Source organism: Rhopilema esculentum, chromosome 4 (genome assembly GCF_057945365.1).
Source record: "Rhopilema esculentum isolate cy_ngs chromosome 4, ASM5794536v1, whole genome shotgun sequence".
Taxonomy (NCBI): Eukaryota; Metazoa; Cnidaria; class Scyphozoa; order Rhizostomeae; family Rhizostomatidae; genus Rhopilema; species Rhopilema esculentum.
In genome coordinates, this window is record NC_142818.1 from 4255770 (window position 1) to 4283607 (window position 27838).

At 34.8% G+C, this 27838-nt stretch overlaps 3 protein-coding genes and 1 pseudogene across 3 annotated transcripts; all 4 read left to right on the plus strand.

Moving 5' to 3' along the window:
- The first annotated feature begins 26 nt into the window (after nucleotides 1-26).
- On the plus strand, nucleotides 27-8601 carry LOC135691223 (trimethyllysine dioxygenase, mitochondrial). Its single transcript, XM_065209023.2, has 12 exons — nucleotides 27-325; nucleotides 2923-3007; nucleotides 3155-3215; nucleotides 3539-3623; nucleotides 3798-3864; nucleotides 4376-4420; nucleotides 4920-4970; nucleotides 5355-5515; nucleotides 6005-6152; nucleotides 6648-6727; nucleotides 7298-7459; nucleotides 7821-8601. Exons 1-12 carry the CDS (start codon nucleotides 27-29, stop codon nucleotides 7939-7941), a joined length of 1365 nt encoding a protein of 454 aa, XP_065065095.2. The 3' UTR covers nucleotides 7942-8601.
- A 149-nt stretch (nucleotides 8602-8750) lies between these two features.
- On the plus strand, nucleotides 8751-18964 carry LOC148960320 (transmembrane prolyl 4-hydroxylase-like). The gene is made up of 11 exons (XM_089116078.1): nucleotides 8751-9671; nucleotides 11295-11376; nucleotides 12453-12578; nucleotides 13070-13149; nucleotides 13846-13910; nucleotides 14257-14291; nucleotides 14683-14842; nucleotides 15211-15268; nucleotides 15511-15641; nucleotides 15811-15901; nucleotides 18110-18964. Exons 1-11 carry the CDS (start codon nucleotides 9597-9599, stop codon nucleotides 18230-18232), a joined length of 1026 nt encoding a protein of 341 aa, XP_088972204.1. The 5' UTR covers nucleotides 8751-9596; the 3' UTR covers nucleotides 18233-18964.
- LOC148960321 (uncharacterized) lies at nucleotides 15936-18060 on the plus strand (annotated as a pseudogene).
- A 1019-nt stretch (nucleotides 18965-19983) lies between the features above and the next one.
- On the plus strand, nucleotides 19984-27740 carry LOC135691229 (transmembrane prolyl 4-hydroxylase). The gene is made up of 12 exons (XM_065209036.2): nucleotides 19984-20200; nucleotides 20558-20650; nucleotides 20939-21020; nucleotides 22474-22599; nucleotides 23117-23196; nucleotides 23875-23939; nucleotides 24670-24704; nucleotides 25204-25363; nucleotides 25542-25599; nucleotides 25811-25941; nucleotides 26860-26950; nucleotides 27482-27740. Exons 1-12 carry the CDS (start codon nucleotides 20105-20107, stop codon nucleotides 27737-27739), a joined length of 1275 nt encoding a protein of 424 aa, XP_065065108.2. The 5' UTR covers nucleotides 19984-20104; the 3' UTR covers nucleotide 27740.
- Nucleotides 27741-27838: the final 98 nt, after the last annotated feature.

Sequence of the window (27838 nt, forward strand, 5' to 3'; positions counted from 1 at the left end):
CTATAAAAGAGCCTTCAGGAGAGAAAATGTTCCGGAAAATCCGACTGTGTAGCCTGAGTTATGAAATGTGTACTGGAATTTCAAAACTAACCTTCACGACAGAAAAGTTCCCAGTGCTGAAGCGGTCGTACGCAGCCATCAGCAATGTTTTGGAAAGAACCATCGTGAGAAATAATGGTATACAGAGAAAGTTTCCAGGGCTAACTGGCCCTTTTGCCAAGAGGGATCTTTCATATAAAGCACCATCTTCAAGCAAGCTTGTAGCATGTCATGAAAATAGCCAAGGGTTAAATCTGATGTTTTCAAATGGCCAGGCTGCGCAAGTGTAAGATGATTGATATCAACACTTTACACTGTCATAGCCCTCTAACCCTAACCGTAACCCTAACCCTAACCCTGGTTCTGTCACTATGGTTGTGTATACTTTGGCTCATACAAATGTCTAGAGGAGAAATCAGTCTTACATCATATCATATTTGCGTCATATTTAGAACACTCACATCATATCCTATTTACTTTTGCTTTTCTTATACTTAAAAACGCATAATTAAGACCCCCTATTAAAAAAAACCAAGTTCATAATGCAACAAGCCTAATTCCAATGCGTCACCTACAGTTTCCCCATCGCAACAGGCCAGGTTCAAATTAAAACTATAACAAATCAACCAAGCTTGCAGAAATGTTAAAACTTGGTTTCCATTATGAGTTAATGTGAGATAATTCTGAGTTAAAATCGAAAATTAACTTATGGTCTAAATGCAAGTTAACTTCAGATAGTGTGAAATAGCATGAGATAATGTGAGCTAACTAAGAATTAACCCATGTACCGATTCGTTTTCCACCTGAGGTAGAATCAAGTATTAAGATACCAGAAATCAAATTCATTTGAGTCTTGCAGCTATGGGGCGTCTTAAAAGAACAACTTATTTTACTTCTGCTTTTGAGAATACATAGAAGGAAAAGATTTTTTGCTAGAAATGCCCTTCACAATCTGCTAAGGTTTTTGGTACCGAAAATCTTCCAAAAAAGATGCAACCACCTGGAACAGGAACTTCGAACTGCATTAATAGCTATGATAGTAGATGTTGATATGGTATTTTTGTAAGAGGAATTAAACTATGAAAGCCTGATATGAAGTGCCAACATTGTAACAGCAAATCTCACTGGCATTGGGATTAACATGGAACAACTTCTGGGAAGGTTGAAATAAAGCAATTTAATCAATTTAATTCTTGGCTAATAATCAAGCCTTTTTCCCCCTGAATTCAACTGCTTTAGGAACTTACCGAAACTTTATAGAGGCTTTAGGGTTAGGCTCCCAAACAAAACATTGTTCAAGAATAGATTGTCAACCTAAACAGCTTGTTCCTCTAATATATTGGAGTTTGTTCTTTTAGTTTCTGTTGCTTTTGCTAAAATTAGCGTTGTAGAAACATAACTAAGCATTATCACTGGGTTTCCGTAACCTCATCTAAGACAACAGCTATTGCAGTGGAGAACGACATGACCGAACACTTAGGCCAATGCAACAAAGATGACAATGCCTGCATGGATGGATAAGCTTGCCTCGTTTTAGGGATCTAGTCGTTTCTGCAAAGTCACAAATCGTTTCATGTTGTTTCCTTATTGTTTCTTCTCATTTGTATTCGTTTCTTGTTGTTTCCTGTTGTTTCCTGTTATAGTAAACACGCAAGTACGTTGTGTAAGAACCTTTGTAAAAATGGTTGCACATTCCCCTCCCAGGCATCAGCTTCTTTAACTCATGAGTTTGGAATCAAACAAATTTTATTCCAAGTTCATGAGATAACGTGAGTTAACAGGATTTAATTTTCATGAGATAATTTTTAATGAGCGTTTCCACTATGAGATTATTTTTAAACCATGTCAGATAGCAAAATTATCTCACATTAACTCGCGTTAACTCAAAGTGGAAACCAAGCTTAAAACAAACTTAGGCCATAGTTTGATTTTCTACAGACAGTAGACCCCAGTCACAGTCACACCAATTGTCGCCAGTTAAAGATCTGTCACAGTAGCTAGTGTTTTACTATAAACAGAGTTAAACTGGATAGTTCTTCACATTCAATTCAATTTTATTTGTATACTACAGAAGATGAGTACTCTATTAAAACTGTACTTTACGTGACCCAAGAAAAGTATGGACTTATCTAGCTTGGGCTGTTAACAAAAGGTATAATTTGAATATAAATAAGTATAACAGTAATTGCAATAACAGAAACAAGCTGGAACAAGATAATATAGCATGTGGATTACATTTCATTTTTCTCTCATTTCATAATATTTTGACAGTATATGTTCTTTAAGTGATAAAGTGATTTTTTCTTTTTTGTATCATTAATAGGCTTTGGGGGATTATTCCATAGTTGTGGTCTCTTATTTTGTAGTATTAAATCATCCCGATGCTTATTCGGTTTACTTTTCTGAATATCATTTATTTGCCAGGTTTCATATTTATAACTACAGTTATTTGGTTCAATAAGGTTACATAGGGCTTGTGGCACATTGTTCACATTGGGTCTAAATTTTATGTGTCTGTAAACAGTAGTTCAAGCTTAAGCAGAGTTTACTTGGCTATTGTGGAGCTTATTTGGGTACTTTAAAGAAGAAGCCCTCAATCTATATGAGGTCACTGTGAGCTTCTCTTCAATAATACTTCAGAATAAATCAAGAGCATTTGGAGATAATGGTTAAAGTGCTTCCCCACATCCTTGATTTCCATATAACTTGAACAACAGTAAAAACATGCAGTTTGCATATTGTAAAATATTTTGCTCCCCCCCCCCAATTTCACTATGGTATTGAGCAACTTCTGCCCAAAAGTATAACATTATGCTTTGGATCAAATATGCCATACTCTAACTCTTTGGTGTTATTCTAAATACAAATCTATCTTCATTGTAGTCATTATTTCTGGCTAAGGGATCACTGTACCTGCCAAGAATGTTATCACCCTCAAACATTTCAGAAGCTTGTTGATACATATCAGGTATTATTTTATCTGTAAAAGTTGTTTAAAAATTAATTTTTTTAAATCAAGATCTTTTATTTGTAATTAAGTCTGATTGTTCTCTTTATTAGTTTCTTCATTATGCATGTTTGACTGCAATATGCTGAAGTGTTGAGAACATTTTAGATTCCGTTGGACATTAGACCGAAGTCAGTAACCAGCAGGGAGGATTCATTGACAGTTGAATGTAAGTTTTTTGTAGTGTATCAAGTTTTCTATTTATTTCAAAGAACATTTTCATCACCAGGTAGTAAGCAAACTGTGCAAACTCTTACCGCTCCAAATTTTTGTTGCTACTGATATGATTGAATTTTTTTAGTCAAGATGAGGCAAGGTTGCTATGGAATCAAATCTCAGTATTTCTCTACTTGTTAGCTTGGTGCAAAAAAACATTTGGTGTTATGCTTTTTTTGTTTCAGCAAATTCTCCCAAAACTAAACAGGCAGAGAACCACATAAATAATTTAATCCATCTGTAATGCTGAGTTTTTTATTTTGGCATTTCTTTCAGGGCCTGATGGTCACAAAAGTACATTCACTAGTAGTTGGCTCAACAAGAACAAATATGGTCAATCATATCATTGTTTTGATGTCAAGTAGGTGTTTTAGTTTTCAATTGGCCATAGACTGTCCAAACAGATTGACGCTTTGAGAATTAGTGAACTAGGAATAATTCTAACCTTGTCAATATTTTAGCTGAAAAGATTCATTCTGTTTGTGTTCAAAATACTTTATAAAAAGTAACTTGAAGTAACTTGTTTCTTTTAAAGAGAAATAGAAAAGCATCTATGGAATAAAGAAAGATTTAGAGGTATTGAAGATTCTTTGTTTGATGAGGTAAAAATTTTCAAGCTTTGAAATGTTTTGAGATCTTAAAAATTTTAATAATTTAAAGTTTCCTTCAATTTTCTACCATAACTATTATATGGATATCTGCTGTTTAATATCATAGTCTCAAACATATCCTTCCACAGTGTGCTCAAGCTCTGACAAGGGAAAATGTAAGGGGGCAAGGAGAGATCATAGGAGTACTGAGAAATACTTAATACACTGTCAGTTTAAATGAAATGGTGACTTTCCAGTATTTCAAATAGTGTATTCTTTGTTAATTTTCTGAAAGGCCAACCTGTTGGAGTTGTGCTCTTCAAAGGAAAAAGGAAGTCACAACAGTGTTATCAGATATTCTTAGCTTTAGATCTATGTGTTTTCTTTATGGCAAACAAAAACTTGGAAGAATCTATATTATATAAATGCTTAATATTGGTACTTGCGACTTTAATAATTTTTCAATTGGATACACAGATATATTTATATGGTTTTATGATACAACTTTAAATCATTTTTTCAGGTCATTAAATCTGATGAAAAGTTGTTGGAATATCTTGAAAAAATTGTATGTTGTTTTTCTTGCTGTTGTACTGAAAATATTTGGTTTATCCAGTCAAATTATAGACTATACAAATTTTGCAGATTTAGATTGCATTGGTGTTTCCTTGCCACCAAATCAATGAAAGAAGGCTTGTGTAGGCATCCTTAGACAAAACTGCAACACAACGTCACAATCAATATACTATGAACAACAAGTGCTTATCAATTTGTTCCTATGTTGTGCCATACCTTGCTGATGGGAAAATTGTATATTACTACCTAGCTTGATTTCCCTCAACAGAAAATAAAACTAGTGATAACCATTTCCATGTTCCTTAAAGTTAATCTCAATGTTAGACACTCCACTTTCATCAAAATGAATATTAAGATGAAACATAATATGTTAAATTTATGTAAAAACAGCCCTGAAGAAACAGCTTAACTGCTTTTTACAGCAGTGTTTTAGAAATTTAATGACTACTCATATTTGTATACTGTCTACTAGAAACTGTCTTGTGCAATAGGTAAAGTATGGGATAGCATTTATTGATGGCATTGAAGAACCATACAAAGAGGTATGTTGCGAATTTTCTCAATAATTAAGCTTTGACAGAAAGTGAAAATACTATTTCGTTTGTTGGGACTTGTCCAGAGTCCAGCAATATTACAGTTCCAGAACTTTTGTGGAACAGAAGTGTAAAGACCAACCAAACTATAGATGGTTTTACTTGAATTCCCATTCCAAGAAACATTTATTCAAATGATACATAAAAGCAAATATGGTAAAATTTCATCCGGAGGAAGGTTAAGGTGTTCTCTGAACTCACGTTTTACACTAATCAAAAGAAACAAGCTAATCAGTTTCGTTTGATACTAGACTTTTTATTTCGTTGTTGATCAGTGCCATTTTTTAATCAGATAGATGCTTAAAAAATTTGACTATTATTCCTCTGCTTCAGAGCCTTGAAAAAATTGCCAACCGAATAGGACACATCCAATTAACCCATTATGGGGATATGTGGACATTTGTTAGTGGTGGATTTGAATTTGCTGACACAGCCTACTTGTCCATCAAACTGGAAGGTCATAATGATGGAACATACTTTTACGAATCACCAGGGTGAGTAGCTGTGCACCTCATTTAGTGCTTGGTGTCCTAAGTCAATTCAAGTTATTTTAGAATGTACAGTTTGGTCTAGTAAAGAAGTGAACTCAGTTTGATTAATATACGAACTACCATTTCTTTAAAGCTTCTTGTTTAATCAGTTCTTTCGCTAGATGAAACTGGCAGTTTATTACAAAGCCGTTTAATCTGCACAGCTTTGTACACTTACCTAATGTTTTGGTATCGATAATCACCAAATATTTTTAAACTGAGATACACATTGGATAGAAATGGGTTTTCTTATGCATGCAGACCAACGTCTGCTATCCTGTACTATAAAACTATTCTGATTCTTTCTAAACCTCAACCTTATTCTGAAATTGTATTAACCTTAAAATCAAAATCTTCAACCATAACGAGTTTTGCTATACCTATCATTTTAAATAAGGTATTTTTGCTTTATTTGTAGCTGTCAATATATTTTATATTCTTGTATTAACATAGATTACAAACTCTTCACTGTGATTTTCATACTGGAGAAGGTGGAGAAAATGTGTTTGTTGATGGCTTTTATGTCGCAGAAAAACTGAAAGAGATTGACCCCGAGGCTTATACATTTTTAGCCACAAAGAAGATACCTTCAGTATATTATGTAAGCTTTGCAAATCACTGTGTATTTGACTTCATTGCACTTTTATTTATCATTTTGCACTATTGGTACCTTATGTTTCAGCTTTTCCCTGCTATCTTCGTATATTTTTTTGGAAATTTTTCTTTTTGGAAATGATTCGCTGAAGAAAACCCCGGTATCCTGCCTACCCCATGCTTATCTGTAGAGTCAGTACTCTTAAATATGTTGTCACCCAATAACCCAGTAACTTTACAATAAATATGCGCACAGAAAATGTCGTATTTATCAACATCCCAGAAATTTTCAGTGTAATATAACTTTTCCCACACATACCTTGCTTCAAAATCGTCCCAAAATGTTTTCCACTGGACTCTAAGTAACGATTCACTTCTTCAATTTTTCAATGCTTTGTCGAGGGTTGTTTGGAAGCCAAATCCTAAGAGGAAAAATAATATTGTTTGATTAAAATTTTTCTAAGTTGCAGCAGTACGTAATTTTGAAGTGATCTCATTTCAGGAGAAGGATGCCTTCTTATTTAAAGCCTATGACACAGTGTTAAAACTGGATGACTTTGATAACGAGATTTATCAAATAAGGTTGTTTTCTCCTATATTGATTTTTTGTTCTGCAAAAGCTTTTGGTTTAATTTATGCTGTCAAGATAATGGGTCCTCTACTGCCTTCAAGACCTCAGATCGATTTGCTGGCAAATTATAAGACGATTTCGTTATCAATACTATTAATGCGTGCATTGGAAGAATTAATTTTATTTTTCGTGTTCGACGAGATACTGCTTCCGTTATTATTATACTACAATACCTGGAAAAATTACTTGGAACCCCTGGCAGTTTGCGCTGTATGCTACTACTTTCACTTCCTCCCCCTAAAACTATTTTGATAATCTATGTAGAAATCAAAGTTACAACAAAAAACGTACTCGTCAATCGCCTTTCTTGAACAGTGTTCCAAGGGGGAGAGGGGAAGAATGGGTGGCTGAATTTGCCTTTCAACATTGACAGGAGTGCTCAAAGACTTTGACAGGCATTCCAGCTTCTATTTTCTTATAATCAAAGCAAATAGATTTATCTTCATAGAATTTTATTCTCCTTTTTAAAGAAAACTGATGATTTTGTTACTTTGAATTATTTTTTTATTAATATTTTCCAGATTCAACCCAAACGACCGTGATGTACTTAGCTGCCTCTCTTTTGAAGAAGTTGAGAAATTCTACAAGGCTTCTCACAGCCTGACGAGGCTTATACGTGACCCGAGCAATGAAATAGTCGTTAAGCCAAGGCCAGGAAGAGCTGCCATTTTTGACAACTGGAGGTATGGTTCTGAAGAAAAATTGTTCAATTATTTTTAATATTTAATGGAAACTAGCATCATTCTTGTTTCACCATTCAATTCCTTAGTCAGGCACCCAAACTCTAGAAATCAGTGCTGCTGATTGATGTACTGTTGTCATTACCTCTAATGAATGATTTCTACCGTAAAATCAATTATTTAGCTATCTAGTGGTTAAATTTTTTCTAATTCGGAAAGATTGTACCCATCGTAGCCTTTCCTTTTTATGACAATATGATAAGAAAAGAGTGTGTTTCATGTTGTAAATATCCCGGCGTTATCAAAATATAAATGCAAGACTATTGTGGGACTGGTTGTTTACATCTGATTTGTTTGCTTGCAGAGTTTTTCATGCGAGGAATTCGTACACCGGACAGAGATCCATGTCCGGCTTCTACATGCAGCGTCACACTTTCCTAAGCAAGATCCATGCATTAAGGGAAAAGCTCTTTAAAGCCAGCTAAACAAAGTTTTAGAAACTTTGCTAGATTTTAATATATATTTTTTTAAATTGAAAGCTGTAGTATTTTAGTTAAACTATGGGGAGTAGCTAATATTGAATTATCCGACGACTACCTGCTTGCATATAAGTATGAGTTTATCTTGTTGTCGCGTATTTTGTAGTTGTCTTCTTAGGTAATAGCTTGACAATATAGCAAGGTTTATTGAGCCCACAGCGCTGATTCATTTATATAGATGATATATGGACTTTCTAGTGAAAATAATGCCTGCAGTAAACATCACCTTTATCGTTATCTTCATACGGCAGTTTCTTGCTTCGTTAATTGTTTTTATACTCAAATAAACAAATTTTTACCGCAGAATAACCATCAAATTTTAATACTATTAACATGTCGTTATATATTTAACAGAATCCGTTCAAGAATTAAGAGACCAGCTAGTTTTGCCTTTAATCAACTTTTAATCAATTCAGCCGGAGTACAACCATCCTTATTTTGTTTACTCGGTAATGTCTTTGTTTGATGTTTGCCAATTTGTAGAAAATTTACATAAATGTTAGCTAGGATTTGTTATTGTGTATTTCTTAACTAGTGACTTTATAAAGTTTATTGAATTGTTGTCATTTAGATTAATAATAATTGTGAATTACAAGATTTAGTAATGTGTAAGTCCATCATTTGTGTTTTAAGCTCCATGACACTAGTGTTGGAAGTAACTTCCGACACTTAAATACTTTGATGATGCTTGCAATGGTCTATTTTAGAAAAGCTTTGTTTCTCTTCTTAATGCTCATCATTTTCCTGTTTACACGTTTTTCAGCTAGAATTGCCAACGACTCCTCTTTCTTCCCGAAAAAGTAGAGTTTTTCACTGTTTCTGGTGGAAGTAGTTCCTAAATTTCATCAGATACCAATCTTGAATGATTTATATTTCGATATTATCTGGCGAAAGTGAATAAGCAGAAGATAGAAGTATTTTTAGCTATGAAATGGTTATAAATTCATCTCAAATGTGGCTTTCCAGCCAAAATAGTTTAACAGCAAGGGGCCTTCACATGGCCCCGATAAAAACTCGAATACCCCCATGTCCATTACAATGTGTTCACGAGATTATTGATTTTATGTCATATTCCCTCTCCTGCTGCGTTTTACGGCTGAACATGTAGCAGTAAAGTTTGAGTACATTGCAATAAAGGAGAAGCGATGAGAAATCTTGAGAAGAGGTGTTTTCTTGATGAAGAAGTACGAAACGTTTCAAAATAAAATTCAGCTATTAGAATTACAGCCTTTTTTGAACTGCGAAATCTCGGAACAATTCGACGTATGGAAAGATGCCGTTCAAACTTTTATAATTGACAGCTACGTTGAAAGTAGCCAACTGATCCACCTTTATCAGTTCGAACTGATTTTGTGAATTAGATAGAGTTCAATTTATGAAATTGTTGCTTTTACCTGGTTATGTGATGCAAAAGCTGCTTCCATAAAATTATTTGCATTGATGGTATTACCTGACTGCTCGCTACAGTTAATTTGCTCAAAACACGACTGGTGACGTATGACACGGACGTAACAAGAAAAATCTCGTGGCAATCTTCTTGACCTAATGCGAGCATACTGAGAACAGAACTTTGAGTAAAGAGGCTTGAGGAAATCGAAGCAATGAACAAATTGGAGACGTTTGGGTTCGTCATACCAATTCTTATTTCTTTATATTCGAAGAACGCTTCGTTGCAGGTAAGTCGCTGTTTATGTTTGCAGGCTGAGATTCAGACGGAGAAACCATTATTTACAAACACACTTTGTTAGTTAACACCGATGCTCGATTTGCCAAAAGAATAAGGACATCGTAAGAACGTGCCAAGTCTTGGGTGAAAAATTGAAAAAGGAAATTAGATTTCTTTTTAAAATTTACTCTATGATAACAAACTGGGATGATTTTACCAACCGTGCTACTAAACATGATATTTTATCAAACCAATCTGTTATTTGTGGTCTTAGAACCAATTTATTGTATGTAGTTGTAGAAAAATTAATTTTAAAATCAAAACAACATTATAAAAAACTGTCATTCCAAAAATGAAAACATGGAGCCTCGGCAGAAATTATCTGGTTCTTGTAAAAAAAGAGTGTAATATGATATTTATTTGTTTTTAGTTTGACTGATTTCTTAAAAGCCTAAATGCTCGAAGACTTTTGCATGTAGTCTATAGTGTTTTTAGACTGCATGCAAAAGGTCTTCGAGCATTTAGTCATTAATGCAAGTTTTATAAAGCAGCAGTACAAAATGCATTAATGATTATCATTCTGATATATAAGCAGAATTTTGAACAAGACAAGTCATTTTTAATCAAATCATCAGCAATTGCGAATGATTGAAATATGCAATTATGTTTAGAGGAACGAAGAAAACCCAGAACAGGAAAAGAAATTTCAAAATGTCAAAAATGAAACAGAGGGTGGAGGATTAACTCGACTACAAGAATATAGGGTAAAGAAAAACATAATCAATGAGGTTGTGCGTGTTGTACGTCGAAAAAGAACAAAATTTGATACAATAAAATAACGACTTTGTACAAGAAATGAATATTTAGTGCCAAATATTCACTTCTTGTACAAAGTCGATATTTTGTTTCATCAAATTATTGAAGAAAAACATGATTGAATGACTGCTGTTTTTTGATGTATTAATGTAGTTTTGACTGACTGTTTCCATTTTAAGACTGGAATTAGCAAACTAAAAGCATGCCTTAGGAAAAATAGGAAAATGCTTTACATTATTGCAAGAAAATTACTGCAAGTTATTTGTATTTTAAGCTTACTTTAAGCGTGTGGTCGCGAACAATTTTCTGCTCGCTTCGCTCGCAGCATTACTAGAGTGTGTTGAATCCTTAAGGCGGGTTTCCACTTTATTCGCTCTGGTCGCGCTACTGAGCGAATGCACATTGGGGCATGCGCAAATTGAACTTCCTCATTCGCTGCGAATGCGCGACCATTCGCTGAGTAGTTCAACTCAGTTGAACTACTGGGCGACGGGTCGCGTTCGCCAATTCGCTGACTTGTTGATTCGATTTCGCCAAGTCGCGCGACCAGAGCGAATCAAGTGGAAACCGGCCTTCAGACTGCCAAAAGGGACCTTAGATTTGCTTATCAAGTTTGCGTCTGATCATAACAATTTTCAGCAATGCATGATTATCCAAAGTTAGACTCAGTTTTGTCAAAGCTTTCGCCATCTTTTGTCCTACCTATCAAGCCTTTTTGCATAAAAAATCGATTATATAATCTTCTGGAGAAAGAAGTTTAAAAGACTGAAGTCCAGAGAGTTTGATATACCAGGAAACTATTCTTTTATTTTTAAAGGTAGGACACGTGCAGAAAGTCGACATTGGCGATGGAAGAATTCTTTCCTTGATCACAAGAGCTTTATGTCCTCTTACCTTTGGTAAGCAAAGAACCAAATTGACGTAGATTTCTTTACCTTTTAAGCTATTTTGATAAGTGTTAGAAGCTGCTCGTTCTAAAATGAATACCTGTTTTTACACTTCAATACGAAACAGGAAAATTGATTACTTGTTAAAATGTACAGCTAGCATCTAACAATTTTTGTAGAGAGCTGTGTGTAAAATAGATTGCAATTTCGAGTGAGATAAGAAAACACTAACATCTCCAGGTACTTGTATCAGCCAGTAATCAAGCGCATTCCACTTTAGCACATTTGGCAAGTCCATGGCAACTTGAGTACAAAACATATTCAGAAGTAGGCCAACATTTACTAAAGTTTTTATTTCATTGAATTTAAGGTGAAATACGTGCTGTTAAATAAAATAAAACTTGCGGTTCTGTGACTAGACAGTTGTTTCTATGGTTTTTAGAATAATGATGGAGTAGCCTCTTATCCAAATTTATTTTCTTTCAAACGAGAACGAATGACACACGTTTTTGTTTGACATACGAAAGAGAGAGCTAGAGTGCGTTCAGCTTTACGTAATTCGACAGCGCATGTTTTGTGTTTAGACTGACATAAAGTATTTAAAGGCCATTTTATATGCACAGTATCGAAGTTCGTCATTTTAAGTTCAAGATACGTTTAGGACAAGATACGTTATAGTTTCAGACTGAAGTTGTATGAAGATGACTTCACCATATATAGAGTATAATCGGTGCCAAATACTTTTTTGAAACCACAATTCTAAAAAGTTGACAACTCCTTCCAAAAAATAACTTTTTAACTTGCCTTTATCTAGAGAGTTGTCCTCTATTCATACTTTCGCAGATGCAAATCCTTCTCATAAACTTTGATGTGGGTGATGTGGCGAATCTTTTTTTGGCTTTACGTATTTATATTTTTCTCTACGGATTACACAACCTGCATCCTTAAAATTATTTATCAGTTTTATGAAGGAGCCAACTCGATTTTGTTAAGTTTAAGGCTGATGCTAGTTATATTACAATTATTAACCAAGGTTAATAAGCAACAATTTTTTTTGTAACTAGAGCGCTTTTTGCTTGCATTTCCAGAGATACCAAATTTTCTTAATGACGCAGAAATTGACTATATGGTGAACAAGGCAAAGCAACAAAATTTCATAACGAGTGAAGCAAAATCGGGACTGTCCAAGAAATTTGTTTATGTTAAAAGTGAAGGTACCTTACCTTGTTTGCACATTAATTTCTCCATGGTCCATTTATTGTTTCCATTTTTCTAAAGAGGAAATAATCAGGTATAAAATATCATTTGGATTGATTGATCATGCCGAACATAAAAATTGATTATGCTGAGCATGACATTGATCACGCTGACCATGAGAGTGATCATGCTGAACATGAGAGTGATAATGCCGAATATGAGATTGATCACGCTGACCATGACAGTGATAATGCCGAATATGAGATTGATCGTGCTGAATATGCTCTCCAGATCAAGTGGACTATATATATATGCTTACTTTATGCAAATTTCTTATAAGCTTTACAGCTAATTGCAGCATCAATTTTGCTGCCTTCCAACCTTGAATTTGATCAGCTTGCACAGAAAAGGTTTTTTGCTGACAAAGAGTATCTGTTGTCTTATTTTGTAATCATTGTATATACAGGGTTCTCATATTAATAAAGTCTTTTATATCTTGATATTTTAGGGAAAAAGAGAGCTAGACCTGATATAGTTGACTTTCGATTTTGGGATATCAATAAAGATGGTTATATTGATATAGAAGAGGTGTGTCTTTATATGACCCACTCTATTCAAAACACTACTTGGCCTAAATTACATTCTGCTAATTTTGATACTTCGATTAGACCCTTGGATAAAACTCAAGTTAAGAGCAAGTATTTTTCTTGCCTCAACCAATATTCGTTACCTCTCATGGCCAAATGCCTCAACTGCCTAATAATCATTTGTTTTACTTCAAATCAATTTATCTTTTTCCTTATTTGCCACGGGTTACTTTTGACAAATTGATTTGTCGGTTATTTGAAATAATCTTGCTTTTCTTCTGACTGTTAGAGCTAGCTGTCGTTCATTGACCATCTTTTCAATATAGATAATCACCAATACATCCTATTAACCCCACATCTTGCCAACCACCTCCTTGCAAAAACTTATAGGCCTCTCAATGAAAGGCACAGATTTAGAGTTGCTATTGCCAATCCCACCTCATGGGAAGAAAGAGAAATACAAATATCATCCCGATTTTGTAACAAGAGCAGCTGTATCACATAATCCTTAGAGACAAAGCCTGTTGAACAATTTCTGGTATCTTGTTTTCATACATTGCCTTTCAACATTTCCAGCACTTCTCTGCTTCATTCTTCACGTTAAACGCAAAGTGATTTTCAATAAGAACATGCAGCTCAACAAAAAATTGTTTCAGTATTTAACTGGAAATGCGTTGAATTGCTTTTTTTGCTTTAGTTAACATCAGGAATATCAAGGATTATCGTCTTTGTTACTCCAGATGAGGAAGAGGTCAATGATGTGTTAGTACATACAAAGTTATGCTATTTCTATTTTCTGCAAATATAAAAAGTAAACAATGTTATTACTGTTTCTGTGTAGCAATGATTTCTTTTAAAAGAGATGATGCAACAAGTTGCGCAGATTATCTGTTTTGAACATTCACATAAGATGCGAATTGCATTTTCCCCTTCTATTAGAAACAATACTTTCCCCTTCTAATAACTACAACAACGATACATGCATCCACCCATTATCCGATGCACACGTGCCCAAACAGAATAATACTTTGATCCTCTGTTTTGCTTTTGCTAGGTAGGGAAGGGGTTCCGTTTAATAATTGATGAACTCTTTCAGTATTTGTTGTAGGTTTGCAGAGATTTTTACTGCAGAATTAGGAGATGGTTTGTATCAACTCCAATTTAAATCTACTTGAGCTACCTTTAAGTTTACTTTTCAATACTAACATTCTGCATTTTTTCGTGGAATTATTACAATGGATGATACTGATTGCTATTGTAAACTTATTTCTGATTGCGCTTGCGTAGGAGAACACAGTAAGCAAGATAAACTTTCAATCCGGTATTCTTTGGAATAAACAGAAGTTCTGATCGTTGGGGAGAGGAATTTTGAGTATAATCATAAATATTTATGATGTATAAAAACATTCTTGTTGTCTATTTGTTTCATTGTACTCATGACAGAACATATACCTAATGAGCAGTGTAGGGCTAGCATAAGCTTCCAGAGTCATCATTATTTACAAGTGATGCGAGCTTTGCCTTTTCTATTCAGGTATCATAACAGAGATTGAATGGGCTGCCATGGGCACAATACATATCGAGGACAAGGCTAACTACTGGTTTGCCGAGGACCCAAGGTTCATGGCAAGATATAGCGAACAAACGTGGCTGACTTGGGAAAAGAAAGGGATTCTGGCAAGTCTTCGTGAAAGGTAAGAAACCTGTTCCGAAGCATTGAATGTTGAAGGATGTTATATGGGCAAAGAGCAAACAAAAATATTAATTATTGAACCAACAATGGGAACATCAACAAAATAAATGGTTGGACAAGGCAATGTCATCTAGGGATATTGACAGGAACACGAGAGTTAGGAAGGACAAAGTGCATAGGGAGTGGGTATCAATGTGGGCAATCATATTGAGAGTTTTGATGCATCTTCAGAAGTTCTGCTGTCTGTTTTAGTTAAATTATTCATTTTTTCTTTTTAGCAGCTAAACCAAATAACTGTATGAAATTTATGCAAGAAGAAATAGTTTTTTGAAGAAAATTCTATTGTGACATCTTTTGAATTTTTTGTAGGGTAGTGACATTAACAAAATTACCAAAAAAGATAATCTATGGTGGAGAACCGATCCAGGTAAGTCACTGGTCTTCAAGCTTTAGCAATTATTCATATTTCAAACTACTTTTTTAGTGTGTCTTAAGTTACAGAAAGCTGATATAGACATGTTTCCAGCAGAGCAGTCTCATTGTGTTGAGCTGTTGTACCAAAATCAGCCGATCTGCCGAACTGGTCTTCTTTCTATGTTGTAACATTTACTGTTAAAAAGAGCTCTCTTTTATTCGATGTAAGATATTTACTGACTGACTGCGTTTTAGGTCGCCCACTATTACCCAAATGGACATTATCATGCACATTTTGACAGTGAAACTCAGTTGCGCTCAGATCTTCCATGTTGTCATCAACACGCTGCTGAATTGGATGGCTCTGGAAAATGCCTGATATGCAGGTAGAATGTCACTTGAACAAAATCCTGTTGTTTACTTGATTATTTATGGCTGGTAATGGGTAACCGAAACTGCCATTGTTTCTTTTTAGTTTAATGTCATGCCCTTTTCTCATGCTTCGAGTAACTAACGTAAGGTTACAAACCATAAAAATATAATTCCTTATTTCAGGTTCATTACTATTATGACATATATGAATGACGTAGAAGAAGGTGGTGAAACAGCATTTGTGTACGCTGACAATAAAACATACACACAAATGGTATGCAGATACAGTCCCTTATTTTCCTTCAGCGAAATACAGCTTCGGTTTCAACTTTCTGGTACTTTGATATGGTAGAGTCACTAGCTTCAAAACAATAGTTTGCTTCTTTTTGCATGTCTCTAGTTTTTTGCGAAAAGGGTAGACAGAGAATTTCGCATAACATTCTAGCAAACTGGGTAACCGAAGCTTTTAGAGTTTAAATCATAAGAGTAAAGGCCACTGATCATTTTAAGCTCTGGGAACATTCTGGCAAATGACCGGAAGTTGCGTTTCCGGAAGCATGAAAAACGCACGGTCATCAAAGTTTCAACTTTCGAATTTTTCAAATCTGATGATACTATCGGAAAAAACATGCAAAACTGAGCAAAAGATTTTTGAAGAGCAATGTGATCTGACCTATAAGCAAAGATTTATGGCTGTGGAAACTTTTCGTTTTGTCAAACAACTTGCTTTCTCGAGTTTCCTGATAGTGCAGACGCATAGCAGTAGAATTGTGCATGTTATAACAATAGCATGAAGTTTGGTACAAGTACACAATTCGATATGCTGAATAAGATGAAGTTCATATCAAGCTTCAAAAAAGCCCCCAAAAGCTATTTTTGGACTGGGGTACTGATACCCAGTCCTCTTTCTGGTATAGCATTACAACCTTCTTAACATTGCAAGTTATAAAGCTGAAACTTTTTTCTGGCGTTATTTGACGTACTGGATAAAATGGGATGCAAAAAAGCTTTAAAAATTTCACAAAGACAATTTTCAAACTATTGTTCTTGTACCCAGTCCTATATTGGGTCTTGCACTGTAACTTTGTAACTATTGTAACTGAAACTTAGTTTCCTGGCGTAATCTGAAGTGCTAGATAAAGTGAAATGTAGACCTAGTTTAAAAGCTTCACCAAAGGCTTTATTTAGACTGAGGTACTTATACCTAGGCCATATTTGAGATTGTGAATGCGCATAAAATACCAGACGATTTAATTATAAACTTGGACCAAACAGCCCTTTAATTGTTTCTTGTTTCTCAATATGCTATGACAAAGAAAGCAGGAAAATCGATTCCCATAACAAATTCGACAGACAAAAGACAAATAACTGGCACGTTTGCAATAAGCTCAAGTTGAAACTTCTTGTCGATGCAGCTGATTTATCAAGAAAAAACTGATCGTTGTCATCCGGACTACACCTTTCCAAAGGAATTTCACATCACACACACGCTGAAAACCATTGATCAAATGAAGAGAAATCCAAAGAAAGGGTGTTAAAAATTTCAATGCCATATGTAGAAAAGAAGAGAGAAGAGCTACAGCTGAGAAAGAAACAAGAGTGGCTTTTGCTAGCTGATGTTTTCAAGGGCCAATGGACTGAAGATGTGAAGCAGTTGGTGCTTAAAAATAACGAAAAGATGGTTCCAGTGCCAGACGAAATGACCCATACTTACCAGCCCCTTGATCTCACAGTGAACAGAAGTTGCAAGGCGTTTCTTCGTAAGGAGGCCCAAAACTGGTTTGCAGAACAAGTCCAGCAGCAAATTCAAAATGGTTGTGGAGCAGAACAAGTCAAAGTAGACTTGAAAATCAGTATTTTGAAGCCAATACAGGCAAATTGGTTGACATCCTTTTATGACCGCATGCAAAACCGACCAGATATAGCTGTCAAAGGTTTGAGAGGGCTGGGATTATAGATTTCTGAGCAAAAGAGCGCCAGTATGAAGACCAGTTCTTAAAAAAGGTTACTTTTAGTAAAGAGAAACGTTCAGAAATATAATTTCTTTTGATCTGAATTGTTGTATTATCCTGTTTACTTTCTCGTTTGCGCGAATTCAAGGCTGCGCGAAAATATGAAAGATTTGTGCGCGAGTTTAAACTGCGCGAGCTCAAGTACGCGCGAATTATAATACACCACGAAATCTAATTCATCTAAGGTACCGCAAGGAAGGTTTGCAGATTCCTGTAAAAGAGATATGTTGTGAAGCAAACAATTTTAGGAAGGTTTGCAGATTCCTAAGGTACCGCAAGGAAGATTTGCAGATTCTTGTAAAAGAGATATGTTGTGAAGCAAAAATTTTTAGGTAAATCATGCTATGGAAACACATTAAGAGAAAAAGGAATGTTGTAAAAATCGAGTATCCTTCTTGACCAAAACTATGGTCTGTGACTCGACTCGTGAACACTGCATGTAAATAAATAATATATAATACATTTTCTAGATATCAATGGACAGGCTCAACCTATCAAATCGATGTAAAGATGCTAACCTGGTGGTGAAACCAAAGAAGGGACAGCGCTTTTCTGGTACAACCACTACGTCGACACCGAGTCAAACTATCTAGGGGCACGGGACGAGTTAAGCTTGCACGGTGGCTGTGACGTAATCAAGGGAGAAAAATGGATCAGCAATATTTGGCTGACAGCTCCATACAAGAACCACAAAGATCTTCCGAGTCTGTACACCTAAGAACTTTTGACAGTGAAGACAATAGCGAGCTTTATATCTCTAAGATATATTAGATCTGTTAGAAACATGCTCACAAAGATTGACTAGAAGCTAGAAGTAGTAACACTTTGTTGGCTCTTCGCTGAGTTTACCATGCAACGCAAGTTGGACTTCGGCACACGATTATAGTCACAGTATTTTAATTAAAAAAGTATTCCAAATCAGGCCTAGCATTATCTGCCAAGTATAATGTTTTTCTATGCCAATTATGATAAGAAGTTAGTTTCGATTATGAGTTAACAGAAAGCGATAACTATTGAACAAGCAGTTATTGAAACTGGAGTCTTTCGTGAAAGAATATATTTTCCTTTTTGAAAATTTTTTCGTTATTAAAACATACGTGATCAGAAAGTAGAATAATATAGATTTCGTTAGTACTGCGATGTTATTTGGCTCTTTAGATTTTATTAACTAGCAAAAATATTGCTTAAACCATTCAGTAACGAATGGCCATGTAAGTATGTTTTTATCAAATAATAATGATGTATTTTGTCCATCAAGTTCAACTACATAAAAGCTTTAGTTAGAGAAGTAATTAGAACTAATTGAAGATTCTAATGAGATCGTATTGCCCTTGATTTTTGAGCAAGTTCTATTTTATCTGTCTAAATTCAAAGCAGGTTTTCTCATTCATGTCCTGTGTAAAGAGAATGGCAATGAAAAACTGAAAAAGCATTTGTTGACCTGGTAATGTTATAGGGATAACGAGAATGTGCCTAGAATCTTTCGCAGAGGCAAGAAGAGACTGAAATCGTTTCTGTATGAAGTGCAAAGGAGCCACCAGACATAAAAATTCAACATGATCAATTCTGATTTGATCAGCCCGGGCTGTTTTAGTGGCTTATCTTGATGTAAGAAGACATTGTGTTATGAGAAAGCATTGCTTCAAAAAGTTTAATGATTAAAGAGTTCAAAAAGTTCAAGATTGCTTGAATAATAATATCAACGGGAGATGGGCATGAGGCTCTCGGAGCAATTTATTTGCCATGCAAACGTAGTAACGCGACCGATCTACGTAATGATCTACGTAGTGATCTACGTAGTGATCTACGTAGTGATCTACGTAGTGATCTACGTAGTGATCTACGTAGTGATCTACGTAGTATCTCAAGCGTAGATCAGAAGAGCAGATAGGTAAAACCAAAATTGGGCATGAAAAATTCTCTATTTATCCTTTTTCAATATCTTGCCATTTGAACGGTTTCGCGTAAACTGAAGGCACCGAGACACACTTCACTGATTCGGGAAAGAATGTAAAACTCTAAGATACAGATACTTTTTTAAAGAGCATAGTCTGATTAAAATAAACAACATCTAAAAGAGTCTCACTAGCATTTCTTCTATTTCCACTTTTCTTATTTAACAACATATCTTACGCAGAACTTTACCTATTTCAACTTTTAAAAAAAGATTCTCATTTTTGCTACTTCGAAGTGATTTATCTGGTCAAGCATATTCGCATTTTTATGTCTAACCGCCAAAGCTCCAATTTCTTGATTCAAATAAAATTTTGTTTTAGAAACACACCGTTGCCCTAGCATGTTTTCACACATCCCGAAAACTAAACAATTGCAGACCAAATGCTCAAAACACGACCGGTGACGTATGACACGGACGTAACAATAAACATCTCGTGGCAATCTTCCTGATCTAATGTAAGCTTACTACGGGCAGAGCTTTAGTAAAGAGGCTTGAAGAAATCGAAGCAATGAACAAATTGGAAACGTTTGGATTCGTCATATCAATTCTTATTTCTTTATATTTGGTTCGAGAAGTCAGGGAACTGAAAAACGCTACGTTTCAAGTAAGTTGCTGTTTTTATTGTCAAGCTTTAATTCAAATAGCTTGATATTGAAGTTATATTTCATTTATCACTCGAAAAAGCTTGATGCTGGAAAAGGCCTTACGTACAAACTATGTTTATTAACGATGATCATTTTTAAACATCAACAGTGAATTTCTTCTATTTGATTAATTGAACATTTAGGTTATTTAAAATTTACTTTAACAAAACCTAGCAAAAACTATGGGATTCAATTTAGTTTATAATTTATGAAATAATTATCTGGGAATTTCTATTTTGCACTTCTGGCAACAGAATTTCTAAAAAATAGAGCCGATTGCTCAAGTTTGCAACTTGAAAATTTATCAATTTGCTTAGAGGGGAGAAGAAAGACCAACAGAGGACAAGAAACCCGAAAATGTCACGGATGAAACAGAAAATGGAGGATTAACAAGACTGCAAGGATTTAGGGTAAGGCAAAGCAACATGGTAATAAGTGCTTTGATAAATCTTAATTTGCACCGTTTATTAAACCATTTCAAACTCTAAAGTTCAAGACATTTCACTTTTGGTCATTCAGCAAATGATTCTGTAGACTGAAGACTTTTAATTGGTAAAGAGCTGAATTATTAGATTTCACATATTTATTGCCAACGCGCCAAATTTTAGACACTTTGAAACCAAGAGCATTTGAAATATGAAGGTTGGACATTACAGCAAATTGATTAGAATAACTACCTGTTTTTTTTGCTTTTAAAGGTAGGACACGAACAAAAGGTTGATATTGGTAATGGAAGAACACTTACTTTGATCACAAGAGCCTTGCGACCTCTTACGTTTGGTGAGCACATTTCGCACATTAAATTCGTTCTAATTTTGCTACTTGGCTATTTAATTTTGCTGTTGCTAAACTTTTGCTATTGGTTTATGTCCGCACGAAACTAAACAAAAAAAGGGCTTGTGCGACTAGATAGAAAACATCAGCTTCTGCTGGAAAATGTGTTTTAAATAGACAACACAACATTCCACTAAAGCACTTTCAGCGTCTGCATAGCAACCAGAGTATCACGTTTTTTCGCGCCAGATATAAAAGCAAACGGGATGGTTTATAAAAACACGGAGCCTGGAAACTGGTAGATAGTTTCCATAGTTACTCAGCTAACAAAGAGGTACCACGTTGCACTGTAACTTCGCTTAAAAATGCAAGATACATGCTATTGCAATTCTTTATTGTAGTTGATGATCATAAAATTGCTGAATTCTAGTTCATGTAGTACTTCCTTTGGTGAAGCACAATCCCTTAAGAAAGTGAAAAGTATGTTTCAAAATAGGACGGTGTTTCAGCCATTTTTTGTCCATTTTGTACGGTTTCGCCTCTTATTTTGAAATCTTTTCAAAGCCATTGCTATCTATAACTATGGCAGTTTCAGCAACCTGCTTCTTCATTTTGTCTACAATTTATGATGTGTTTGACTGTTATTTATTCGACAAAATCTGATCGTGTAAAAGGGGCATTCTGAAGCAAAACTGAAGCAAAACTAAATTCGACACAATTGAATTCGACAAAATCTGTCCGTGTAAAAACGGCTTTATATCTGCTATTTCGCATAAAAATGCGAGATGCATGCTATTGTAATTCTCTATGGTAGTTGATGAACTTAAAGTTGGTAGCTTTTTATTAAAATGGGCCTTTCATGTGCAGCTGCAGCAGATTCGACATAATTTGCTACCCACTATATGGTCTAAGCTGGAATCTGAAACAATAGAGTGGTTTCGGCTGACGTCAATTTTTCTGTCACGTGATTCTGTTGACCGGATCGGTTAAGTTTCTTACTCTAGCACCATTTCAAGACCGCATAAAAAGAGTAAATATTTCGTATCTTGCCTATTAGCAGCTACTATACTGCAGATAAAAGAATTGCCCTTTAAGTCTACTTCCTTCCGTCAAAGTCAGATTAATGAAAACTAAAAACATGTGAATTAAACACAATTTGTAGCTTTATAAATCCCCTCATAACCTATAATGAAAAATATCTGATAATTTTTAGCCAATTATTTTCTTTCGCTTTTCATTACTATTGATAGCGGAAGAACTTCCAAATTGATGAATTCTACGCAGTAAAAATTTATTTGCTCTATCAACAATTTTTCCTTCAAAAGAAATAAACCATCATTGTAAGGATAAAATCCCTTTTTGAAGAAGAAGATACAAAATATCCTACACAATAGAAAAATTCAACATTACGCATAAAGCACAATTATCTGGCTTTATTGTTTTATTTTTTATTTTGCAGAAATTCCAAATTTTCTTAATGACGATGAAATTGAATATATGGTGAACAAAGCAAAGCAACAAAATTTAATAACAAGTGAAGCAAAGTCTGGACTCGATAAGAAATTTGTCTACGTTAAAAATGAAGGTAACTGACCTTAGTTATATAAAGTCTGCTTGATTGTCCCTCTTCATATCTCTGTAAGACAATTGATAATTCAAAGCTTATAAAAAATCAGTTTTATGGATTGTTTATACTTGTGACATTCGTTTTGGACCAGCCAATGCATAGCTTGAGGATTTTAGCTCAAATGTTTTTTTGCAAAGCAAAAGAGTTAACTTGCAAATTCTGTCAGCTATTTAGCCTTAGCCTAATGAACATCAAAATGGGAAGGTGGATGTTTAGGAGACAGTCCTCTACATAATTTTCAAAAAGCCAAATTTATGCCCTACCATAATTTTAAACCTCCCCCAATATATAATGTCCGTAGTCTCTGCCTTGGTTCCTTTGCATCGCAATTTAGCGAGCCCCTGTATTAAATATATTTCCTATTTGACAACCTTCGGCTGCTCTATGCAATCTTTAACTAGAAAGAAGCTATGTACATATTCTATAAGCAATAAATTACTTGTTAAAAGATCAAATGTTCACATCATCATTTCAGGGAGAAAGAGGGCTCAACCTTACTGGGATAATTTTCAGTTTTGGGATGTCAATAATGATGGTGTTATTGATATAGAAGAGGTTTGTCTGCTTTTTAGAAATATTTCAAAATCAATCTTGTAATGTATAAGGTATAAACCATTTTCCACTAGCCTCGGATTAGAGTTGGGTAAAGAGATTAAATCAGGGTCGGAGTGAAAACATGGCGTCTTGTCTCGTGTGCTCTCTAGGTCTAGCGTTAGGTCGCAGCGGATCTTAGGCATCGCGCGCTTTCACAACGAATCTCTACAAAAAACTTACATTCCTCTCCATTTACTTGCAATTTTATATGCAATATGCCTGTTAATACCTGTATGATGTTCGTACACTATTGAAAAGGCAATGTCCGTTAAGGTGGATATAGAAAGAGTGGATACCCCAACATTAGTGAGGTCATTAGAATTATTTGACGAAACTTCCAATGTTGCTGCTTTGAGGGTACTCAACGCTGAAATCAAGCTATGGAGCTATTCTCAATTATTAAGTGCTTAATAAACGCCCTATTTCGCTGTTAGGATTCATTTTTAAAAACAATCTTTAAGATGCTGTCCCAAAACAGGCGCTGGCTTCAGTTATTGCGATTGATATAGAACCACTCTAAATTTGATAATGTAGCTATTTATAAATTAATTAACCTCTGTATCACAATGTATCTAATACCAAATGAGTATCATTAGCTTTCGGCAAGAAACTCCTTCATTATTTAATTTATGCTTTCAGCTAACATCAGGAATGCCAAGGGTTATCGTCTTTGTCACACCAGATGAAGAAGAAGTCACTAATGTGTTAGTACTATTACAATCATGCTCGTTTGCCTTATTCAAAATCTTTTTAGTATAAAAAACCTTTAATCTTATCCCAAGATTTTACATTTCCCCCTAACAGCGTTAAGAATGTCTCAAACTAGACATTTTCGAATCAATTTTGACAATAGCTTTTTTGCACGGCTCCGTCTTACAATAGCCTTTTTTCTTTATTTTGTAGACTTATGTCTTTTTCTACCAAGAAAGTATCGAAAGATTTATACCTTTTGGGTGCTAAGAAATTGTCTTTCGATTCATAATTCTTATCATCTCTTATCAAGGCTATTATTCATCCAACAGCAAATTTTAATTATGTTTATGTTGAGTTAATGTTTAGGCTAAAGTTTTGTTTTCAATTTATGTAGTTATTCAGGTCTTTTAAAATAATGTATAATGAACACGAGTCTAAGTACAAATCACCTTTCGAGAATGACATGCTTCTGGGTGAAAAAAATGCTATTTTGCTTCTTCAGTAATTTTATTTCTATGTTCTTGCTTTGATTGTGATCAAATCTTTGTCTGCAAGCAGCAAAGTGTATCGACGTTATGTTAACTTCATTATGTATAAATTTGCAGCCATGTTTGTTTTCTCGTTACTTGCTTAGCTACCCTTTTTTCCCTGTTTATGTCAACGTTCATTATTGTACAATTTAGATAACCAAAACATATGTTTAATCAATAAATTTATCAAATATTTTCCCACTTCTTTTAGGTTTACAGAAATCTTTCCTGTAGAATTAGAAGATGGTTAGTATACATTACAATTCCCAAGTATTTTTCCACAAGCTCAAATTTAAATAGAGAAAGAATCGATACAATAATTCATTGTGAACTTATTTTCAAATGTTTTTGAAGATGGCAGCTTATACGTAAAAAAATTAATACTTTTAGAACGAGTGCAGAACATTTTACAAAATTTGAACAGAACATTTGTTGAAGTGCAGAACATTTGAGAATTTAGTAGTTTTCGTAGATAATTAAATTGTACTTTTGCCTACCTAAGGCTGATGGTTTAAAAGGAAATAACGACCTTTGACTTGTAAGTCCAAAGAGCAACCAAGGCTTGTGTCTGCATTGTCAAAAGAAAAAACTCTTTCTAGTGAGCTTTTTTATTTACTATAGTGTCAGATTTTCTAAGCTATTTGCTTTGGACCAAGAGGACCAGGATAAAAAAACAGTCAGGTTCACGCCGTTTTGGTTAAATGAGGCTATTTCTTACAGTAGACGTGATGGAATTTCTTTCCAGGTGTCATAACAGAAGATGAATGGGCTACCATGGATACTGTGCACATAGAAGACAAAGTCAATTATTGGTTTGCTGAGGACCCAAGGTTCATGGCTAGACATAGCGAACAAACGTGGCTTGGTTGGGAAAGGGAAGGCATTCTGGCTGATCTCCGTCAAAGGTATAAACTTGTTTTTAATGTATAGAGACAAGATTGACGAATTTGGGATATAACTAAGATTTCTCGAAGGGTGATTGGTATGTTTGAAAACCAATTTAAGAATATACTTTTTCCTGAAAAAATTCACTGCCGCTTGTTTAATGATAATTATGTTATTTCAATTTCTTGTTGTTTTTAGAGTAGTGAAATTAACAAAGTTGCCAAAAAAGATTGTTTATGGTGGAGAATCCATTCAGGTAAGTTGTGGTGATTGAATCTTGAGCATCTGTTCATTTTCATGGAGTCGAAAGTTTTGTGCCAATCTAATAGTAGTGACATTCCAAAACTGTCATTTTTGTTCTTTTATTTATAAATTTTATCTGTATATCACGTTGACTCAAAATTTATTGCAATAAGAACTTAATCTAAGTTTAGTGGTGATATAAATGCTGACTGATTGCCTTTTAGGTTGCTCACTATTACCCAAAAGGACATTATCACGCGCATTTTGACAGTGAAACGCATTTACGCTCTGATCTGCCATGTTGTCACCAGATTAAAGCTGAAGTGGATGGCTCTGGAAAATGCATTATATGCAGGTAGGGTATCTCATAATCAGAGACATGTGCTTGCAGTTAAAACATAATGTAAGGTAAAGATGACAGTGGGGGTATAACCTTGATAAAATTATCATTCATATGCATATTTACACAACAGGGCCTCCGACGAAGGGAGGGGGGTATGGCACCCCCCCCCCTTTTAGCAAAACAATATAGTTTTTTTCAAAATTATTCGTGATGGGTGTTAAATTTTTCCTTGGCCGCCCCATTTTTCAACCTGTGTTCATGCACAAATGTACTCGAAAAAAGCTTTTACATAATATAAGACACTTTGATTTTGATGTATATCCTTTTCTTGAAATGAAATGTTAAGCTCGAAATGTTTACATAAAAACTGACTCTACTTACTTGTCCTTTTGAACACTATTTTCCATGTGTTGTATGCTAACTATTCGTCAGATACAACAAATGGATCTGCAGATACAACACACGTGCAATTGTCTGTTGATTAGAGGTTTCTGTTGGTTCCTTAAAGACCATTGTGGAGAAAAATATCTGTCCGTTGTTCAGAGTTGCCCGTTAAGGTCCCACAGTAGTAAAGAGCTGAGCTTATGCAGCATTGGGTATCATTTGACGGACGTTATCATTAATAGACACTTCTATGTAGAGGAGATTCAGAATAGCCAACATACGATCGTAAACACCTGCTTGCTAAAAATGGCGTAAAGTAACTTCGCAAAGGCTAAAAGTCAATGAATGACGGGCGAAAATATACTACTAGGATGGTGTTTAGTGATGTCATCAAATTTGCACACTTCAGTTTCCAAAATTTGAAGTAAACCATCTTCAATATGAATTAGTGAAAAAATAAAAGCTATTAAGATTCATACAACACCAACAACCCAGTCACTTGCAAAAAATCCCTACCTAAGACTATGCATCTTAATCTTATTTCAGACTCATTACTATTATGACATATATGAATGACGTAGAAGAGGGTGGCGAAACGGCATTTGTTTATGCTGACAATAAAACATACACAGCAACGGTAGGCAGATATTGTGATACCTGTTTTTATTTCACGTTATAACCTTTTTATTCATTTTTATGGCACCATATAAAACTCTTAAAAATAATCATTTTTCTATTTAATTTTAAACAGAATATTCTGATCTAGTCTTATAATTTATTCCATAAGCAAATTTAGCTCTGCTTGTAGCTTCCCAGTAAGTGAGGCCTATGAAAAAATAGTTTCATAACCTAACATTACCTCTGCATAAATAGATAACCAAGCAATCCTTTACTAGGTAAACAATAAATCAAAGCAATGCACGATGGGATTGCTATTTTGGATGTACTAGACAACGGCGGAATTTCAAACCGTGCACTAGAAACTTAAATTTCAATTCATGACAAATTATTTCCTTGATATTTTAAAATCAAAAGTTTTGATTTATTTATCAGGTAGAAAATGATAAGAATTTAATCGATGTAAGTGTTTATATTAGTAATTTGAGTAATTCGACACCCGGACGAACTCAATTATGGATCACATATGTTTATAAAAATCATTTTGAAGGTGGTTTCTGAAAAGTGCAATCTGTCACTTCGCTGTAAAGATGCAAACCTAGTGATGAAACCAAAGAAGGGGACAGCAGTATTTTGGTACAACCACTACGTCGACAATGAATCAAACTATCTGGGAGAACGTGATGGACTAAGTCTGCATGGGGGATGTGACGTAATCAAGGGAGAGAAATGGATCAGCAATATTTGGCTGACAGCTCCATACAAGAACCACAAGCACCTGCCCAGTATTTACGCCACAGAATTTTGAAGACGAGGAAAGTTGGCTTGCATTTCACATGTCGATTCACAAGTCCTGCATAATTTTTGATCCGACAATGTTTTTAAATTTCGGAAGTTTATTTGCGCT

Excerpts from the sequence above, each read along its gene's own strand:
- LOC135691229 (XM_065209036.2), top strand. The coding sequence starts at position 20,105 with ATGAACAAATTGGAAACGTTTGGATTCGTCATATCAATTCTTATTTCT. Across the intron at positions 21,021-22,473 it reads CTTGCGACCTCTTACGTTTG|AAATTCCAAATTTTCTTAAT; the intron begins GTGAGCACATTT and ends TTTATTTTGCAG. Across the intron at positions 25,364-25,541 it reads CTGGCTGATCTCCGTCAAAG|AGTAGTGAAATTAACAAAGT; the intron begins GTATAAACTTGT and ends TGTTGTTTTTAG.
- LOC148960320 (XM_089116078.1), top strand. The coding sequence starts at position 9,597 with ATGAACAAATTGGAGACGTTTGGGTTCGTCATACCAATTCTTATTTCT. Across the intron at positions 14,843-15,210 it reads CTGGCAAGTCTTCGTGAAAG|GGTAGTGACATTAACAAAAT; the intron begins GTAAGAAACCTG and ends AATTTTTTGTAG. Across the intron at positions 15,269-15,510 it reads ATGGTGGAGAACCGATCCAG|GTCGCCCACTATTACCCAAA; the intron begins GTAAGTCACTGG and ends ACTGCGTTTTAG.
- LOC135691223 (XM_065209023.2), top strand. The coding sequence starts at position 27 with ATGTTCCGGAAAATCCGACTGTGTAGCCTGAGTTATGAAATGTGTACT. Across the intron at positions 326-2,922 it reads AATGGCCAGGCTGCGCAAGT|TCATTATTTCTGGCTAAGGG; the intron begins GTAAGATGATTG and ends TCTTCATTGTAG. Across the intron at positions 3,865-4,375 it reads AAGATTCTTTGTTTGATGAG|GTCATTAAATCTGATGAAAA; the intron begins GTAAAAATTTTC and ends TCATTTTTTCAG.